This window comes from Pseudophryne corroboree, chromosome 12, assembly GCF_028390025.1.
Source record: "Pseudophryne corroboree isolate aPseCor3 chromosome 12, aPseCor3.hap2, whole genome shotgun sequence".
Taxonomy (NCBI): domain Eukaryota; kingdom Metazoa; phylum Chordata; class Amphibia; order Anura; family Myobatrachidae; genus Pseudophryne; species Pseudophryne corroboree.
This window is the reverse complement of record NC_086455.1, coordinates 7,235,194-7,255,708: the sequence shown is the minus strand read 5'-3', so window position 1 is coordinate 7,255,708 and position 20,515 is coordinate 7,235,194. Positions and strand designations below refer to the sequence as shown.

The 20,515-nt window shown below is 48.4% G+C and overlaps 1 protein-coding gene across 1 annotated transcript in view; it reads left to right on the top strand.

Moving 5' to 3' along the window:
- KCNN3 (potassium calcium-activated channel subfamily N member 3) overlaps nucleotides 1–20,515 on the top strand; it is a 148,358-nt gene that overhangs the window by 65,721 nt on the left and 62,122 nt on the right. Inside the window, exons 3-4 of the mRNA XM_063946852.1 lie at nucleotides 6,122–6,540; nucleotides 16,150–16,291. Of these exons, the coding sequence (XP_063802922.1) occupies nucleotides 6,122–6,540; nucleotides 16,150–16,291 (561 nt within the window). The remainder of the gene's footprint in view (nucleotides 1–6,121; nucleotides 6,541–16,149; nucleotides 16,292–20,515) is intronic.

Sequence of the window (20,515 nt, the reverse complement as noted above, 5' to 3'; positions counted from 1 at the left end):
CCAAGTGTACAGTGGCTGCCAGGACTGCAGTATAAATGGTGCATTAGGCTGTGTGAGGAAGATAGTTATGTCAGAGCCAAAGATTTACACCGAGAGACAGGAACTCTCCAGCTGCTGTAGTGTACATTGCTCCTTTCTGTGGTGTCAACCATCTCCCCCATATACAGAGTAATAGACAAATATCATCTGCTGTGTGACAGCGCTAATGTCACCTCAACTCATACCAGTGCCCTGAAGTGGGGGGAGGTCCATCTACAGACAGGACTCTTCTTCTCCTTCTACCGGCTGATCTCCTCGACTACTGGTTCCCCCTCTACAGGCTATCCTCCCCTACTACTAGCTGCTCTTCCCCTTCTACAGGCTGTCCTCCCCTACTACTGGCTGTCCTCACCTACTGGCTGCTCTCCCCTTCTACTGGCTGCTCTCCCCTTCTACAGGCTATCCTCCCTTTCTACAGGCTGTCCTCCCCTACTACTGGCTGCTCTCCCCTTCTACAGGCTATCCTCCCTTTCTACAGGCTGTCCTCCCCTACTACTGGCTGCTTTCCCCTTCTACAGGCTATCCACCCCTTCTACTGGCTGCTCTCCCCTTCTACAGGCTATCCTCCCTTTCTACAGGCTGTCCTCCCCTACTACTGGCTGCTCTCCCCTTCTACAGGCTATCCTCCCCTTCTACAGGCTGTCCTCCCCTACTACTGGCTGCTCTCCCCTTCTACAGGCTGTCCTCCCCTACTACTGGCTGTCCTCACCTACTGGCTGCTCTCCCCTTCTACAGGCTGTCCTCCCCTACTACTGGCTGCTCTCTCCTTCTACAGGCTATCTTCCCCTACTACTAGCTGCTCTTCCCCTTCTACAGGCTGTCCACCCCTACTACTGGCTGTCCTCACCTACTGGCTGCTCTCCCCTTCTACAGGCTGTCCTCCCCTACTACTGGCTGCTCTCCCCTTCTACAGGCTGTCCTCCCCTTCTACTGGCTGCTCTCCCCTTCTACAGGCTGTCCACCCCTACTACTGGCTGTCCTCACCTACTGGCTGCTCTCCCCTTCTACAGGCTGTCCTCCCCTAGTACTGCCTGCTCTCCCCTTCTACAGGCTGTCCTCCCCTACTACTGGCTGCTCTCCCCTTCTACAGGCTGTCCTCCCCTAGTACTGCCTGCTCTCCCCTTCTTCAAGCTATCCTCCCCTACTACTGGCGGCTCCCCCCTTCTACAGGCTATCCTCCCCTACTACTAGCTGCTCTTCCCCTTCTACAGGCTGTCCTCCCCTACTACTGGCTGTCCTCACCTACTGGCTGCTCTCCCCTTCTACAGGCTGTCCTCCCCTACTACTGGCTGCTCTCCCCTTCTACAGGCTGTCCTCCCCTACTACTGGCTGCTCTCTCCTTCTACAGGCTATCCTCCCTTTCTACAGGCTATCCTCCCCTTCTACTGGCTGCTCTCCCCTTCTACAGGCTATCCTCCCTTTCTACAGGCTGTCCTCCCCTACTACTGGCTGTTCTCCCCTTCTACAGGCTATCCTCCCCTACTACTAGCTGCTCTTCCCCTTCTACAGGCTGTCCTCCCCTACTACTGGCTGTCCTCACCTACTGGCTGCTCTCCCCTTCTACAGGCTGTCCTCCCCTACTACTGGCTGCTCTCCCCTTCTACAGGCTGTCCTCCCCTACTACTGGCTGCTCTCCCCCCTTCTACAGGCTATCCTCCCCTACTACTAGCTGCTCTTCCCCTTCTACAGGCTGTCCTCCCCTACTACTGGCTGTCCTCACCTACTGGCTGCTCTCCCCTTCTACAGGCTGTCCTCCCCTACTACTGGCTGCTCTCCCCTTCTACAGGCTGCTCTCCCCTACTACTGGCTGCTCTCCCCTTCTACAGGCTGTCCTCCCCTACTACTGGCTGCTCTCTCCTTCTACAGGCTATCCTCCCCTTCTACTGGCTGCTCTCCCCTTCTACAGGCTATCCTCCCTTTCTACAGGCTGTCCTCCCCTACTACTGGCTGTTCTCCCCTTCTATAGGCTGTCCTCCCCTACTACTGGCTGCTCTCCCCTTCTACAGGCTATCCTCCCCTACTACTGGCTGCTCTCCCCTTCTACAGGCTGTCCTCCCCTACTACTGGCTGCTCTCCCCTTCTACAGGCTGTCCTCCCCTACTACTGGCTGCTCTCCCCTTCTACAGGCTATCCTCCCCTACTACTGACTGCTCTCCCCTTCTACAGGCTATCCTCCCCTACTACTGGCTGCTCTCCCCTTCTACAGGCTGTCCTCCCCTACTACTGGCTGCTCTCCCCTTCTACTGGCTGCTCTCCCATTCTACTGGTTGCTCTCCCCTTCTACAGGCTATCCTCCCCTACTACTTGCTGTTCTTACCTACTGGCTGCTCTCCCCTTCTACAGGCTATCCTCCCTTTCTACAGGCTGTCCTCCCCTACTACTGGCTGCTCTCCCCTTCTACAGGCTATCCTCCCTTTCTACAGGCTGTCCTCCCCTACTACTGGCTGCTCTCCCCTTCTACAGGCTGTCCTCCCCTACTACTGATTGCTCTCTTCTTCTACAGGCTATCCTCCCCTTCTACTGGCTGCTCTCCCCTTCTACAGGCTATCCTCCACTTCTACTGGCTGCTCTCCCCTTCTACAGGCTATCCTCCCCTACTACTGGCTGCTCTCCCCTTCTACAGGCTGTCCTCCCCTACTACTGGCTGCTCTCCCCTTCTACAGGCTATCCTCCCCTTCTACTGGCTGCTCTCCCCTTCTACAGGCTATCCTTCCTTTCTACAGGCTGTCCTCCCCTACTACTGGCTGCTCTCCCCTTCTACAGGCTGTCCTCCCCTACTACTGGCTGCTCTCCCCTTCTACAGGCTGTCCTCCCCTACTACTGGCTGCTCTCTCCTTCTACAGGCTATCCTCCCTTTCTACAGGCTATCCTCCCTTTCTACAGGCTATCCTCTCCTACTACTGGCTGCTCTCCCCTTCTACAGGCTATCATCCCCTTCTACTAGCTGCTCTCCCCTTCTACATGCTGTCCTCCCCTACTACTGGTTGCTCTCTCCTTCTACAGGCTATCCTCCCCTTCTACTGGCTGCTCTCCCCTTCTACAGGCTATCTTCCCCTTCTACAGGCTGTACTACCCTACTACTGGTTGCTCTCTCCTTCTACAGGCTATCCTCCCCTACTACTGGCTGCTCTCCCCTTCTACAGGCTATCCTCCCCTACTACTAGCTGCTCTTCCCCTTCTACTGGCTGTCCTCACCTACTGGCTGCTCTCCCCTACTACTGGCTGCTCTCCCCTTCTACATGCTATCCTCCACTTCTACTGGCTGCTCTCCCCTTCCACAGGCAGTCTTCCCCTACTACTGGCCGTCCTGTCCTTCTACTGACGTCCTGTCCTACTACTGGGTGTCCTGTCCTACTAATGGCTGTCCTTTACGTCTACAGGGTGTCCTCAACTACTACTGGACATCCTCCACTACTTCTGTCCAACCTCCCCTACTACTGACTGACCTCCTACTATTGGCTGTCCTCCCCTACTAGTAGCTGCTCTCCCCTTCTACAGGCTGTCCTCCCCTACTACTAGCAGTTCTCCCCTACTACTGGCCGTCCTGGACTACTACTGACATCCTGTCCTACTACTGGCATCCTCCCCTACTAGTGGCTGTCCTTCACTTCTACAGGGTGTCCTCAACTACTACTGGCTGTCCTCCCCTATTTGCCATCCTCCCCTACTTCTGTCCGACCTCCCCTACTACTGACTGACTTCCTACTATTAGCAGTCCTCCCCTACTACTAGCTGCTCTTCACTTCTACAGGCTGTCCTCCCCTATTACTAGCCGTCCTGTCCTTCTACTGGCTGTCCTCCCCTACTACTGACGTCCTGTGCTGCTACTGGCATCCTCCCTTACTACTGTCTGTCTTTCACTTCTATAGGGTGTTCTCAACTACTACTGGCTATCCTCCCCTATTGCCCATCCTCCCCTACTTTTGGCTGTCCTCCCCTACTACTAGCTCCTCCCCCCTTCTACAGGCTGTCCTCACCTACTACTAGCAGTTCTCCCCTACTACTGGCCGTCCTGTACATCTACTGGCTGTCCTCCCCTACTACTGACGTCCTGTCCTACTACTGGCTGTCCTTCACCTCTACAGGGTGTCCTCAACTACTACTGGCTGTCCTCCCCTATTGGCCATCCTCTCCTTCTACAGGCTGTCCTCCCCTACTTCTGTCCGACCTCCTCTACTACTGACTGTTCCCCCCCTACTACTAGCTGCTCTCCCCTTCTACAGGCTGTCTTCCCCTACTACTGGCTGTCCTCGACTACTACTAGAAGTTGTCCCCTACTATTAGCTGTCCTCCCCTACTACTGCCCATCCTGTCTTTCTACTGGCTGTCCTCCCCTACTACTGACGTCTTGTCCTACTACTGGTTGTCCTTCACCTCTACAGGGTGTCCTCAACTACTACTGGCTGTCCTCCCCTATTGGCCATCCTCTCCTTCTACAGGCTGTCCTCCCCTACTTCTGTCCGACCTCCCCTACTACTGACTGACATCTTACTATTGGCCGTCCTCCCCTACCATTGGTCGTCCTTCCACACTACTGTCTGTCCTCCCCTTTTCTACCTCTACTAATGTACTTCTCCTACTTCTGTTTTTTTTTTTTTTTACCTCTCATTTTATAGAATGTGCTTGATAAATGCTATCTATAAGTTGATGAGTTGCTATGGGCAACCACTTGACTCTTTAGAAGGTTTCATACATCTCCCCTAAGGTACATTTGTTCCAGTCTCTCTTTTGTTACCTCATCACAAAGGAGCAGGGGACACACTGTGCACATTAATGTACATAATTATGCTCATGTGTGTAAACACGGCTTTGATGAGCACGTTAGATCATTTCCACAAAAGAATGGCTTCAAGAGTACTTACATTATGAACTGGTGAATATATACGATTTGGCTTTGAGGAGGCAGCCGTAATTAGGTACAATTAAAAGTAAATCAGAAAAATCCCCATATAAACTGTCCCCACCTGACACTGTAGTGGAATCACTGTATAAACGCAACCTCAGGCTGCAACATAAGGCAAATACTGACATGTGGGACGCAACGGTTCCACTGCCGACTAGACGGCTGCTGAAATGCCCCAGGGAACTCAATCTGCATTCACTTTTATATAAATTCACACTTGTAGCAACATCACTGGTCATGCCTGCTTTTGTTACCTAGGAGACTTCAAGCCAGTTGGGGTTAGATTTAGGGAGCCACAGTCCTATGGAACTGAATAGGGAAGGGGGAGCCCCAGATTACTATGTTCAATAACTAGTGATGTGCGAAAGAGTGCCTCTAGAACGGGATGTGCTCTCTAGGTCGACATGTTCTAAGTCGACAGGTCAAAAGGTCGACATGAGTTTTGGAAAAAAAATCTTTTACTTTTTTCATACTTAACGATCCACGCAGACTACGATTGGGAATAGTAACCTTTCGCTTGCCAATGCAAGGGGACACGGTGCATTAATTGGGGTTCCCGGTCACTGTACGGAAAAAAACAACACAAAAAAACCATAAAAACTCATGTCAACCTTTTGACCTGTTGACATAGACCCTGTCGGCCTAGACCCTGTCGACCAGGAAATCCTGTCGATCTAGAGACCATGTCGACCAATACAAACTTGGTTGACCTAGACACTGTCGGCCCTATGAGCCACACCCCTCTAGAACGGTCGACTCCGCGGCCAATATCTTCACTCATTTTTCCTCGTATCCCAGAGCGGTGTGCGGGAAAATGACAGAAGATTGCCACTGGGAAAGGCAAACAAAAACTTGCATCAATTGGAGCACCAATTAGGGGAAATGAATGAAAGAAAATGTATAGCGTTCTCTTTGAATGTAGATGACGGGAGCCCAACAACACGGACTCAGGAAGGGAACAGAAAAGATGAACGGGAGAACGCAGAGATTGCAGCATCACAAAGGGTTTATGAAGCGCGGCCAAGATGCCTCGGCCATATATAGATCTGAAATAAAAGGAGGCTTTGATTTATACAGAGCAGTTTTATCTCATTTAATGTATGTTCTAGGCTTTGTCATTCTCTGAGTTATGTCATTTCTACATTAACAGTGACTTTTTCTCTTGTCATTGTCCTCCAGTTATTTGTCATTGACAACGGTGCAGACGACTGGAGGATCGCCATGACCTACGAGCGGATATTCTACATCAGCCTGGAGCTGCTCATCTGCGCCATACACCCCATCCCTGGCGAGTACAAGTTCTTCTGGAACGCCCGCCTGGCCTTCTCCTACACGCCCTCCCAGGCTGAGGCCGACGTGGACATTATACTCTCCATCCCCATGTTCCTACGCCTCTACTTGATAGCTCGGGTCATGCTGTTGCACAGTAAACTTTTCACGGACGCCTCGTCCCGCAGCATCGGGGCGCTCAACAAGATCAACTTCAACACCCGCTTCGTCATGAAGACTCTGATGACCATCTGCCCCGGCACTGTGCTGCTGGTGTTCAGCATCTCCTTGTGGATTATCGCAGCTTGGACTGTGCGTGTCTGCGAGAGGTGAGCAGGGGTGGGTACAGCCAACACCAAAATGTTCTTCTATACCAACTGATTGTCAGTCCCGGTTTACCAAGCTCATGGATTGGAGGTGCAGGTCAGGAATGGGGTTTAAAATACTAGCAATGCCGGCTAAACACTGGGAGAGACCTTTGTTTGGCCAGGTCAACCAAAATACGGCGTGTGCGGGCTTCTCGGATCCAGGTAAAAGTACAATTCAACTGGATTGGATCGCATCGGTTATTGGCAGCGTAGAGCTTGACTGGCTACGTGTAGGTTGGATAAAAAGGAGCACTGAACCTCTGCTGGTTTTGGGAGCGATGGACAATGTAGCATCCGCACCTCCACCTACCATGGGCTTGTGTAATGCCATTGTCTTCCCTACTATGATATTCTTTGGAGCTAATTAAGAAACTCAACGTATTTAATACGATGGCACATGCAACATGTACGTTATGAGTAGCAGCAGGCAGCTCACGGTTAGCTATCGCTGGGTCTGAGAACAGGAGCCTTTTATCAAACGCTGAAGCTCTAAGGGCAGGCCGAGTGATGAAATGGAATGTTTTTGTCGCACAAAAAGACAGTCCGGCTGTCCCCTCATGCTCACGGTGCGTGTAAGCCGTAAATCAGGTACAGCCGAGCAGTATTTTAGGAGGAAAAATGAATAGTATCTATTGCTCAGTAAACCTTGGCACACTTTTATGTTGCGGAAGGGTTACCAGAGAGGGGAGAGCACCTCGCAGTGATCTGGACAGAGAATTCAGGCACATCGGTACAAGGGTATGGGACTCAGGGTCGACAGTGTCTAGGTTGACACACACATTAGGTCAACACCTATTGGTCGACAGTCAGTAGGTCGACACAGGAAATAGACAGACACTGCCATTAGGTAGACATGAACAAGGTCAACTTTGAAAAAGGTCGACATGAGTTTTTTTATGGTTTTTTTGTGTCGTTTTCTTCGTAAAGTGACCGGGAACCCTGATTAGTGCACCATGTCCCCTCTCATGGTTCACTTCGGTCGCCATGCATCGAGCAAGGTTACCATTCCCAATTGTAGTCCACGTAGATCGTAAAGTATGAAAAAGTTAAAAAAAAAATAAAATAAAAAAGTGAAAAACTCATTCTTTCTATGTCGACCTAATGGCAGTGTCGACCTATTTCCTGTGTCGACCTACTCACTGTTGACCAATGGGTGTTGACCTAATGTGAGTCGACCTAGACACTGTCGACCCAGAGTCCCGATACCCAGTACAATACCAAGGCATGGTCCTGGGAGCATTGGCCTTCTCTACCATCTAGCAATGAGAGCTCCTCAATCACTTTCATAGTCTGTTAGCCGCTTGTATAACCCCCGTGCTGCACTGTGTATTGTAAAATATACTATTAAGGGTTGAAGCTTTTTGTTTGTTTGTTTTTGTAGAGACCCAGGGAAAGCTCCTGGAGCAGGTACACAGCAACTAACCTGAAGACAGTTCTGTCTCCCTACATTACAGTGTAATTTCCTTATAACAGTTAAGGTCCACTAACCTAGCTAGCTCCAAATATTATACCTCTTTACCTATCTCACAACCGCATTTGGAGACCCACAAGAAAGCAGGCCTCTGGTCTATAAGTTGCTGAGAGGGAGCAGATCTCTTGCTCGTCTTGGTCCAGTAGACCAGGCGTTGGCCTTCCTGTCTCTTTGAACCCTTCATTGGCTTTGGAGAGGGAGTTCCTGGAAGCCAATGTGGAGGGCAAGTGTGGTGACATCAATGGATGTTGTGGCCATTTTTATCTTCTACAGGTCAGCCTGTACTCCCAGCTTTGGAGCTATGAGGTGGCAATAGTATAAGTCCTTATATTCTCCCAATGGTAAAATGTCTTCCTACCCAGTAAGCGGAACAAACAGCACAAAACCATAACATGAGAAAAATGATGACAGACATTATTGAATTTGTCATCTTCTGCAGGCCACCTCTCCGGAGGAAACCCGTTACAGAAATCAGCTGTAGACCAAAGTTAATGAGTAGCAAACGGGCAGCATGCTAATAGCATAACGTTTTCCCAAAAGAGTGGTATTGTAAACAGACATGGGTCGTCTAAGATGCTCTGCTTTTCGTACATGTCCTGCCATTAATTCAAAGTGCTATGGCCTCTGGATGTCGCAAGTGAGTGGACTGAGCAGGAATATCAGTTGGAAGGTAAACCAGGTACTCCCACTATTTTTATCACCTGAGGATACATTACTTGAATCAACCAGAGGGTCACATGTACACTCTTATCACACGTGCCAATTGTGGACCTGGAAATTAGTGGTTCCTGAGCAAGGCTTTAACCCTACTATGCAATCTTCAAGTTCAATAAAGCCATACACCATAGAACTTTCCCACAAGGTCAAAACATATATTTTCATTCAGCCAGCATGCTTATAATCCCAAATAAGCATGAATATAGGATTTATAATTGCAGAAACTTCTCGAGGTTCAGAGGACTCACAAGCTTCATCATGAGATGACTTTGAAAGTTCCACCTTCAATCAAAGTGGGTTTGGTTGGGAAGAGCAAACATAAATAAATAAATAAATAAATAAATAAATAAATAAAACCTCTCTTACCCAGAGAGCCAGATAAATTGATTATTGCACCATTCTATATGGTTTCCCCACTCCATAGGGTCCATAGTGGCCAAATAGCTTCTTATTAGCACCTCTGGGAAAACTCAACAAGCACCATATGTCTCCAGGCAGGTCATATTGTCTTGTGGTAAATCTCTCTACAAGAATTTGGGAAATGTCATTATGAAAGCCTCTGGTACATGGCTGACACCAGGTCTTTTCTGGGGAAATCATGTCCAGTGATTGTAATGCAGTGGGACAACAATCCCGGACAGCGATATTACCTTCTCTTCAGAGATAATGGTGCCGTTTCTATGGTGCTACTGCACATGAAGAACATACTGTAGACCTAGAACGTCTGCCCCTTTATCCACATCCTGATTGGTCACCCTGAAAGGTCATTTGCCTCAGTGTCCCTGGTTCACTATTTGTACCTCATTATAACATCATCCAACAGTGACACAGAGAGATGGATTATTGCCAGTCTGGTCCACAAATACTTTTATCATTATCTACAACAGATCATTTCCCAAATGGAAACTACAATTTGACAGGGCAGACCTTTTTGTCAGGGCTCAGGAAGACACAGGCTTCAGACCCCAAGGCTACTCTGCATGGATGCTTGACATAGGCCTGTGATGGAGCCCCTGTGAACTTTTCTTGATCCACAGGTAAACTTTCTGCCTGACAAACATCCATCTCTCCTTGAAGGTGCCTAATCTGGTTTGGATGATCCTATATTCTCCCCAGGGGCTTCTGCCAACATGTTTATTAGAGAACCTGCCATCTTACAGTTTCCCAACAATAAACCATTGATGGTACCCACAAACTCCAGAAATAGATTTCAGCTCAGTCTGGGTGGTTGGTTGGGGCCTATTTTACTTTAGCCAACTCTTTAGCTAGTTCAGTATCAAAAACTATGAAGATAAGTGCAGAGTTTTTATTCCTTACTGCCAATAATGGCATTCCATCAGAAGATAGCCTCAGTAAAGAACCTGACCCTTTTGGGAAGTTTGTTCTACTTTACTGAGAGCTTCAAAATTCTCGGCTCACAAACTGACAATGGCAGGTTTGCTTCCGAATATAGCACCCTCGGTGCGGGCTTTTGCAGCACGAGCGACCTTCCCATTGAGAATATTTTAGCTCAGACTCTTGGAATCCAGAAATTCACAAAGCACTTGATAAACAGTTAATTGACTGAATGTGATGGTGCATATAAGAAGTACATTATCGCTAGCTGCCAGCATCATATCATTAACTATCCCTGGATCTGAGTACAGGAACCCTGGACACCTTGATGTGTGGACCATCCAGGCATATCAGCGTAAAAGCCAGGCATGCCGCAGTGTGCCTTGAGTGCACTCTGTAAATGAAGTCCTCTACATTCAAACACCAAGAGCTCTTCAATCACTTTCACAATGTTGAACTTGTAAGCTGCTTTGTATATTCTTCCTGCTGCTCTGCGCACAGTAATATATACTATTAATGGATGAAGCTTCTCTCGGAGGAAAAGATCTGGGACACAGGTGCTCAGCTTCTAACCTGAAGACAATCCTATGTCCCTATAATGCAGATTAGTGAATAAGGACCTGGCCGTCTCAAGATATTGGATATCCTAATATACAGGCCCTATATGTTGCAATACCTAGGGGTGGCCTGACCTGAGAGCACACTAGTTGTTAGTCTTTTGTTTTGCTACTTTGCAACAGTGCTTGCAAGCTTATGATGGTTTCGCTGATAGACCACAGGTGCTACGGAGACCCCAAACAGAATTTTAAGCCATGCTTGGTGCCCCAGCGGGTCCAATAGGTGGTCACATAGCATATGTCTTCTTCCAGCTAGCTTAGCAAGGTTTCATCTCATGCATCATCCAGAGTCAAAGCTTAAGCCTTGGGCAGCTTGTGTAAGTCACCCTCCAATTGTGACATCATACAGTATAATCAGGTCTCCACAGTGCTTTATGTAAGAATACGGATAGGTACATACTCTAAGCTATTTAGGTGTTGCCACAGTGACCGTATGGCTTAGCCGGTCAGTCTGTTCTGTCCCAGGTGCAATATGGCTGCCTGTTTCATGCTGGTCAAGTAGTGTCTTCACTCTTGGCTTGAGAGCTACGGGCACAATTCTAGGAACACACCGGAATGTTGGGACACTTGGGTCAAGTTCGAAATGTCCTTCCGCTGGGACAGACTTAACTCACCTATGGGGTTATTCTTCATAAGTGTCTGGAGATACATAGGTCAGTCCAGAGGTCGCTTAGTTACTCTCCTGTGTCCCATGGTCCAACAGAACGCTTTTCTGCCTCCCTGATCCCTTTATGGGCTGCGGGAAAGAATGCTCGGCTGACAATACCTTGGGTCAATTCTAATATCAGATCACTATGGACATCCGTGCACAGCGGCCATCTTGGGAGAGTCAAAAACATTTATCCGCTGCTTGGCAGCTGATCTGTAGAGACCCTCAGCTGTGGAGCCATATTGAAGAAACAGGATACATCTCTACGTCATCAATAATGTGATCACTGCTTGACCCCGGAGTGCAGGAACCGAAGCCTTTCACTGTGATTGTGTCGCTCGGCGTGCTGCCTGCACAACTTGGATTCTTGCACACGTGGCTTGGAGGCCTTCACCACTGAGGCTCCTAATTCTACATGCGACACTTGTAACGTGCATTGCTGCGCTCTGATTGTGGACAATCCACCACAATTCTTTATACAACCTTACTAATATTTTTTGTAGTATTTATTAAAATAAAATACAAATAAAATGTTAACATTACTGTAAATACGTCATTGCCTATAGAAACACGTCTAATATTGATTCATTTAAAGCTCGTTTGTCCCCCTCCCCTCTCCAAAAAAACAAGCAAAAACAGTCAGTCACACAGTCGTGTTCATTAATCCAGTTTCTGTTATGCTGTTCAAATGGGATACTTGATTGCAGGGACGGACTGGGGTTCTAGAACAGCCCAGGCATATTACCCTGCATGCATGATAAGGGGACGTGGTCACGGCTCATGGATGGCATGCCACGAGTCATGGGGGCATGGTCTGACGGCACGCTCCCATCTCTCTGTATTCTGGGCAGCTGAGCAGAGCGACGGGAGGCTGAGCTGCTTTGCCAGCCCCGGTCTCTCTGTGTGGCCGGAGCGGCCCATCAGGCCATTGGCCCTTCTGGCATTCCGGCCCTGCCTGATTGGATTATTGGCGTTAGAGTCCATGTTCTACATGAACTCTGATTCAGTTATTAACGTGCACACGTCACCTACACAGAGAATGCAATCAAAACAATTGCCGCGGTAACGTCACTCGTTCCCAGAGAACGGATGGGCTGAATATCGCAATAGCCCATGAAATGGGCCCCATTTGTGTCCGGCCCACATTAAATTCGCCATTTCGTTGTATTCAACAAACCAGGAGCTTGAGGCATATTTCTGTCCTCAGACACAATGGCTGCCCTGTTCAATGCCAAGGGTAACGGCCACACACCGGGCCTGATTCAGAGCCGTACGAGTTGCCGGGGATGATGTAGTCGAGCGATTATTTGCAACGGCGCATGCATGAAACATTTTGAAATCTCCTACGCCGCATGCTTTCGGTGATCGATACACACGGCATAGCGGGCCGATGGTGGGGTATAACGATGCACTAATCTGTATTACAGCGTGCGCGGGCACTAAGAGTCTGCGTCTCAGTCCTTGCGCATTCAGCCGTGTGGCTGTACAATAGGGGGAAGAGTTTGCATGAAGTCACAGGCGGCCGATCGCCAATAGATGCGGCTGCAGTGTGCTTCTCAGAATCCGCCCCCCTGAGTTCTACCCGCAACCTTTACATGTCGCAATATATATGTAGGAACACCACAACTCTGCCCTCAAAGAACTTACAATTTATTCTAGGTGTGTAAGGCAGGGGGCGGTACAGTGGCTTGCAGAAAGGTACACGGAGTAAGCGCCATATTGGTTCCATTACAGAGGTGAGTGTCTGCGAGCAGAAAACATGAGGCAGAGATAAGATTGATTAAATAATGATTCTTTTTGTTAAAAGCCATTAAGCTCCGATAGTCGCTGCGGCACCGTCATGTGATCCCATTCAGTAGCTGAAAGAAGATTGATAATGGAATGAGGCAGCGTAGGAAAGATAAGATTATGGCGATCCCTCGTTTATTTATTTGTGTATCATGGCGAGAAGACAGCGCAGCTTTCTATAAATGGCGTAATGGACAAATGAGCGCTAAATGTACTTGGAGGAGATGCATTAACTTCTATTATCTCTCATAATTCTCGGCATATTACAATCGCATTTATTTACACAACAGTCCCTGTGCTAACAGAGCTTGCAATCTACAGTATAACCCCTAGAACAAAGCCGACAACCCACACACAAGACCCAATTTACTCGCCAAGCAAGTAACTACCAGTATGTTTATGGATATTGGGCCTCATTCATGATTGTACGCAATGGGCGATCGTCGTGTAACGGGGAGCGATTATCGGATGACTGCGCATGTGCCGCGATCACAATGCACATTTGCGAGGATGCCGCTTGCAGCGAGGATTTAATAGCAGAGTGTTTGACAGGAAGTGACTGTTTGGAGAAGTTTACGGGGAGTGGTTGGGAAAACGCAGGGACATCATGGCCGCTTCTGGAGCGTGTTCCCGCTGTCAGCTGCAGACTCATATGTACAAAAGCATGACGTCACCGTCGCTGCTGCTGTGTTCAGTGTGTCCAGCTATAGACCAACCTTTAGCTCCGACGTTCCTTGTTTTTGCGCACAGGGTGTGACTGTGTATGCAGTTGTGAATGAGTGTGCGATGCGGAGAGATGCTTGGTCTTTGGACTAGGAGCTTGGTTCATACATGTACACAAATGCGTTTGCACCTGCGAATGTGCGAAGATATGCAAATGTATTGAGGCACTCGCCGGCAGCTTTACGAATCCCAGCGGCAGCGCACAAAGATGCAGCATCCATCGCAGATTAGTCGATTATCAAACTTCTGGTGGCGCAGCATGGCCGCAGGAAGTGAGACGCCGGAGACATTACATCTGGGTACAGGACCGCAGTCCCATCTACTTGCCCCGTAAACCTTCATGACACGCCCCTGACTATCGATCACTTTGCCAATAAATCCTCTCTGCAACCACCATGATAAAACCGTTGCGGCACACGCAGGGGCGACTCATTCGCAGATAATCAATCAACTGCAGAATTTCAACAATAATCCGCCTTGTCTACTATACAGCTCTGCGCCAGGCCCTGTGTTTGTCAATGAGACGCTTTGAATTCAAAGCAACTTTCCTCCCTTTGGAGAAGAAAAACGGAGAATGGTGGGAAGCAGGATACGGATCACCTCCAATAAACTGTGAGACAATGCTCTGTGGGAAGCAGCGGTCTATTCAGTAGCAGTATCTTGTCTTGCAATAAGCCGAGCAGCCCACAACCATTGATCACATGATACATGATGAATGCCGACACCTTCACCGCAGCAAAGATTATTACCAGACATCTTATTAATGTAAGACACTCAGTGCCTACAGTAGCCAGGCAGCAAAGCCTGCTGCGTGTTTCTCAGAGGTGTCTTTAGGCCTCATCCATATACTTTGTGGCCATATTCACAGATGATGTTATCCCTGTAATTAACTACATAAATGCTTCATTTGAAAAAAAAAAAAAAAATAGAAAAAGGGAGAAACAAAATATTGCTCTGTCTGAATTTTGGAGGGTGTTCCCGGGAGGTAACAGGGTGCTGGTTTGTCCTGGCCAGAGACTGCGTTGCAATGAGCCCTGGCTGCAAAGTTGCAACGGACATTCTGAGCAACCATAGGGCTTGTGTAAAGTCAATGGGGGGTCATTCCGAGTTGTTCGCTTGCTAGCAGTTTTTAGCAGCCGTGCAAACGCTATGCCACCGCCCACTGGGAGTGTATTTTAGCTTAGCAGAAGTGCAAACGTTTTTATCGCAGAGCGGCTGCAAAAATGTTTTGGGTAGTTTCAGAGTAGCTCCAGACCTACTCAGCGCTTGCGATCACTTCAGACTATTTAGTTCCGGATTTGACGTCACACACCCGCCCAGCATTCGCCAAGCCACGCCTGCCTTTTCCATGGCACGCCTGCGTTTTTCCGCACACTCCCTGAAAACGGTCAGTTGCCACCCAGTAACGCCCTCTTCCTATCAATCACTCTGCGGCCAGCAGTGCGACTGAAATGCATCGCTAGACCCTGTGCAAAACTACATCGTTAGTTGTGCCCGTACGTCGCGCATGCACATTGCGCCGCATACGAATGCGCAGAACTGCCGATTTTTAGCCTGAGCGCTGCGCTGCGAACAAATGCAGCTAGCGATCAACTCGGAATGACCACCAATGTTCAGTCTTTGCAGGCAAGCGGCAGATAAGAGATGCAGCCTCAGGGAGAGTTTCTGTACAAATTACTACATGCAATGAAGGTTATTCAGGTTTGTTAATAAACCAAGAGAGCACACTAATGGACAAAACCATGTGCACTGCAGGTGGGGCAGATGTAACATGTGCAGAGAGAGTTAGATTTGGGTGGGTTATATTGTTTATGTGCAGGGTAAATACTGGCTGCTTTATTTCTACACTGCAACTTAGATTTCAATTTGAACACACCTCACCCAAATCTAACTCTCTCTGCACATGTTACATCTGCCCCACCTGCAGTGCCGCATGGTTTTGTCCATTAGTGTGCTTTTTTTTGGTTTGCTCACATACCTGAATAAGGTCCAAAGACACAATAGCGGCCATCTTGGAATCAGGCCCTAACTGATGGCTTAGATAGAAGAAAAGTTCGTAGCTGGTTGATGCAGAAGGATCTCTTAAACTTGAATATATACTGTATATTGTCAAATGTTTAATTACATTATCTGTAAGGTAGATAATGCATTGATAGATGCTAATAATGAGTTAGAATGGAGCTTTGCACCATGAGCCGAATGTGAGAGCCACTGCAGTATGCTATAACTAGCCGCCATCTTGAACCTTGGCCTTGTCTTCTTCTCCTCAGGTATCATGACCAGCAGGATGTTACCAGCAACTTCCTGGGTGCCATGTGGTTGATCTCCATCACCTTCCTCTCCATCGGTTACGGTGACATGGTGCCAAACACCTACTGTGGGAAGGGCGTCTGCCTACTGACCGGCATCATGGTGAGTATAAGACTGCTCAGCTGGGTTAGGGGAGAGTGTTTTTGGGAGGATTGCAGGGCAAAGAGGTTTATCTGTAGCAGAAAACTAGATCTGTGCGGTGGATTCCATCGTGGAAGTGTCCAGTTCGATGGGTCGGCGTTTTGGGAGAATTACTTCCCAACCAGCACGTGCGCCATGTCGGTCTTGGATCCCATCTGAAAATGATCAGCTAAGGCTTAATCAGTCGCTATTGTTTTCTTGTAAGATGGCAACAAAAACATGAAAGCAAACGGCGGGGCTGCCCGGCGCAGCTGGCGGCCTCAGCGTTCGCTATGTCGGCACGTCTGCTGCTAAACTTACACCCTGCCTCAGAAATCGTTCTGCTCTTGCTATTACCAGTCTCAGCAGAGCTGGCAGTGTATAATCAGCCTCCCGTTGATTAAAAATATCTTGTTCTAATTCAGGGGCTCCAATTATCTTCTCTGCGGATTCCAGCAGTAATTATTTCACCGGCTGATCTTTCGGAATTCATATTCTACCCGTTGCTCTCTCTCTCCTTTCCGTCGCTCGCTCTCGCCCTGCTCGTTTCCCCTCTCTCTCTCTCTCATCGCTGATTCCAGGGCCTGGAAATGCCCTGTGTCTTTCTCGTTTTTATTGTATAATTAATGTCATTTTCTAGCTGAGTCATTTCATGTGAGGGCTTTCCCTTCCTTTCAGCCTTCTATTCTCTGGTGGCTTCCCTCTCCCGGATTTATTATTATTATTATTGTTTGGTCTGTAATCAGCCCTTAGCGGTAGGCCTTACAGCTGTGTTTCCATGGCAACCGAGTAGGCCGCGGCACTGCCTGTAGTCTCTGTCCCTGTATAAAGTGGAACATGTTGTTGTTTTTTTTTGGGGGGGGGGGTTGTCACATTCGTTGCAAATGGGCTTAATCATTGTTTTCTTTTACATTTTTCGCGAGCAATGCAATTAACGTCGCTGCATAGCTGTGCTTGCATCCCATCGACAGCTCTTAAAGTTATAATATAAAGTTATATATTATATTATATGTAAAACCCACTCATCGGCCATCTTATTAGTGACACCTATGCATCCGTTCCTTAATGCAAATATCTAATGAGCCAATCGTGTGGCAGCAACTCCATGCCTAAAGTTATCAGGAGGTGATCAAGAGGTTCAGTTGTTCTTTAGACCGATCACCAGAATGGGGAACAAATGTGATCTAAGCAACTGTGACGTTGGCCACTGAGTGTATATACACGTGTTCCATGAAGACCTGACTCAAACTATTGCTGTATGGGGTCAGTGTGCTTATCAGTAACAAGAAATACACGCACATTTCAGGATGCACATCCCATTTCCTGTCCTTGTGGGTATACTGTCTACGGATCCAACGCAACATTAATACAGCATGTGGAAAAGGGCATAAACGCCTATTGAAAGTTGACCCTACAAAAGACTTTAAGACCCCAGCCCCTTTGTGCCTTCACACTTTCACATTATTCTGCTAAAATAATGCTAGGTATAGCCTCTTGAACGTGAGGGGACACCATGGCTGTTTTAATGAAATGGTTGATGTGTTTCAGGACATTGGTAGAATTACACGTAGAACTTAGGCAGAATTGCAAAGCACCCCATTAAAGTACAAGGTTCCATCTCCGCCACAAAGTACAAGGCTCCGCCCCCTGCCACAAAGTTCAATGCTCCGCCCCCTGCCACAAAGTAAAGTACAAGATTTCCACTTTGAGGTGAAGGCTGTACACCCACTAAATGTACCTTCCTCATCTACGGTCTCATTTAAATCATGTTTAAAAGTTTTACACACAGCCATCTAGGTCAGCAAATGTATATGCTTACCGCTAGAATAATCTGTGTGGAAGACAGGGACAATAGTGCCTGAAGTGCCAAAATTCATTGCATAGTATCGCGTAGGGCCCGCACTAGCCCGACGTAGCGCGGCAACAAATGTGTACTGTGGTTGGAGGATCTTGGGTGTGAGTGGAGGTCTCTTCCACATCCCACGATTCCGTGGCACCGTCTACCATTACCTTTACATACTGCTATCCCATGACTTTTGGCACTCCAGTGTACCCTATGGGTGAGATTCAAATGATATATCACGCCCAATTTCCGCTATCACGCATATTGCGCCCATAGTGATCAGGTTTAGCTGTGTAAAGGGTTGGGTGCCTCGCTACTCCGGGGGTAGCGAGCTGAAATAACGATACAGCGTCCCTGAGGGCAGAAACAGAATGAGTGTGGAAAGGGGTGAAAAGAATTGAATCCCGCTCTATATGTGCATCCCGGGTTTCTGTCTTGTGTTTTTAAAAACTCCAGGGAATTGTATTCTGCATCTTTCTAGTGTTGGCTTAAATAAGAGCTGGCTTAAGGGCTCCCGGAGCCACCGCCTCTGAAATAGGTAGAGAGAGGAAAGTTGGTGCGTTCGTTAGAGCTTCATGGGTTTAGGCATACCTGCCAACATTTCAAGTCAATGCAGAGGGTGTGGCCTATGTGAAAGGGGTGTGGCTTTGCGGCAGTCATGCCCCGTTGTCAGCTCTGTGAGGTGCTGGCATACCCACTCTCCCTCTGTCTCCACTGAATAGACGCCGTGTGCAGGCGCACAGCATCTACTCTCTGCGGAGCAGTGGCAGGAGCCTCCCAACCCCCCCTCCCCCCACCGCGGGACACTGCTGCCCGCAGGTGGGACAGCGGGACAGACACAAAAAAATGGGACTGACCCGCGAAAATCGTGAGGTTTGGTTTAGGATTTATGTTGCCCCATAAAGACAGCAATGGATACGTGTTGGTACTTTGACTCTATTATAGTTCTCTTTACTATCTTGAGCCGCTTCAGACCCCAGGAGACGGCATCCACCACCTGAGCTCATCACAGTATATCTATATATCCACGTCCGTTCCTCGGCGTAAACCCACGTCTTCAGTCTTGTCCCTTCTATCGTGTGAAGGCTCTGTGCACAGTCTAGAACACAGAACGTCCCCTGGACCCAGACATTGTACTTGCCTTCTTCCTCAAATCACTCTAATTGGAGGTAGTATACATTTTGTATGAATTGTCACCCATCCGGTTCCGGACCTATTTAATTGCGTTGCTGCAGAGCACAGACTGGATGGGAAGGGGACTCTGCAGAGACTCCAGATCAGTCAGACCTGCCACAAGATACTCTGCCACCAGCCCGGGAAAGTTCCCCACCCCACGAGCAAGAGAGGTGGGCAAGGGACACCGGTTACATGACCCGTCGCCTCATTCAGTGCTATGCACACAGGTGCCTGCAGGCCTCACATTTCTACTGCTAAGTAGCTGATCAGCTCTTTCCACCCGCTCCCTGGAAGCGTTCCTTGTAATGCCTGTGGCTCTGGTGTTCAAATAGATAGTTACCAGCTTTGTGTGCGGCAGGCGGGAGGCGGACGCTGTTGCCGCAGAGCTCCGCCTTATAGCCGCCATCGCCCACCAGAGACTTTATGCAAATGCAGCTATAAAGCCCATCCCCTGGTGTACATCCGTGTGCCCGAGTGTGCAAGGACTGAGATACCCGCTGTCTGTATTCATACACGCCGTAATATCCATTGGTGAGTCCTAATGTGCCACCACTGGCTGCACCATGGCCGTTGCTCTGAATCAGGCCCGGTGTCATCAGACGTGCCAGTAGTGTACGGTAATGCTGGCGTTATACCTGCATGGCTACAGCATGTCATAATAAGGCAGGAAGGTAAAGAATACAGGAGTATTATACATTAGAGGGTACAGTATACTGATGACATAGGTCAGGGAGGTACAGAATACAGGAGTATTATACATTAGAGGGTACAGTATACTGATGACATAGGTCAGGGAGGTACAGAATACAGGAGTATTATACATTAGGGGGTACAGTATACCAATGACATAGGTCAGGGAGGTACAGAATACAGGAGTATTATACATTAGAGGGTACAGTATACCGATGAAATAGGTCAGGGAGGTACAGAATACAGGAGTATTATACATTAGAGGGTACAGTATACCGATGACTATAGGTCAGGGAGGTACAGAATACAGGAGTATTATACATTAGGGGGTACAGTATACCGATGACATAGGTCAGGGAGATACAGGAGTATTATACATTAGAGGGTACAGTATACTGATGACATAGGTCAGGGAGGTACAGAATACAGGAGTATTATACATTAGGGGGTACAGTATACTGATGACATAGGTCAGGGAGGTACAGAATACAGGAGTA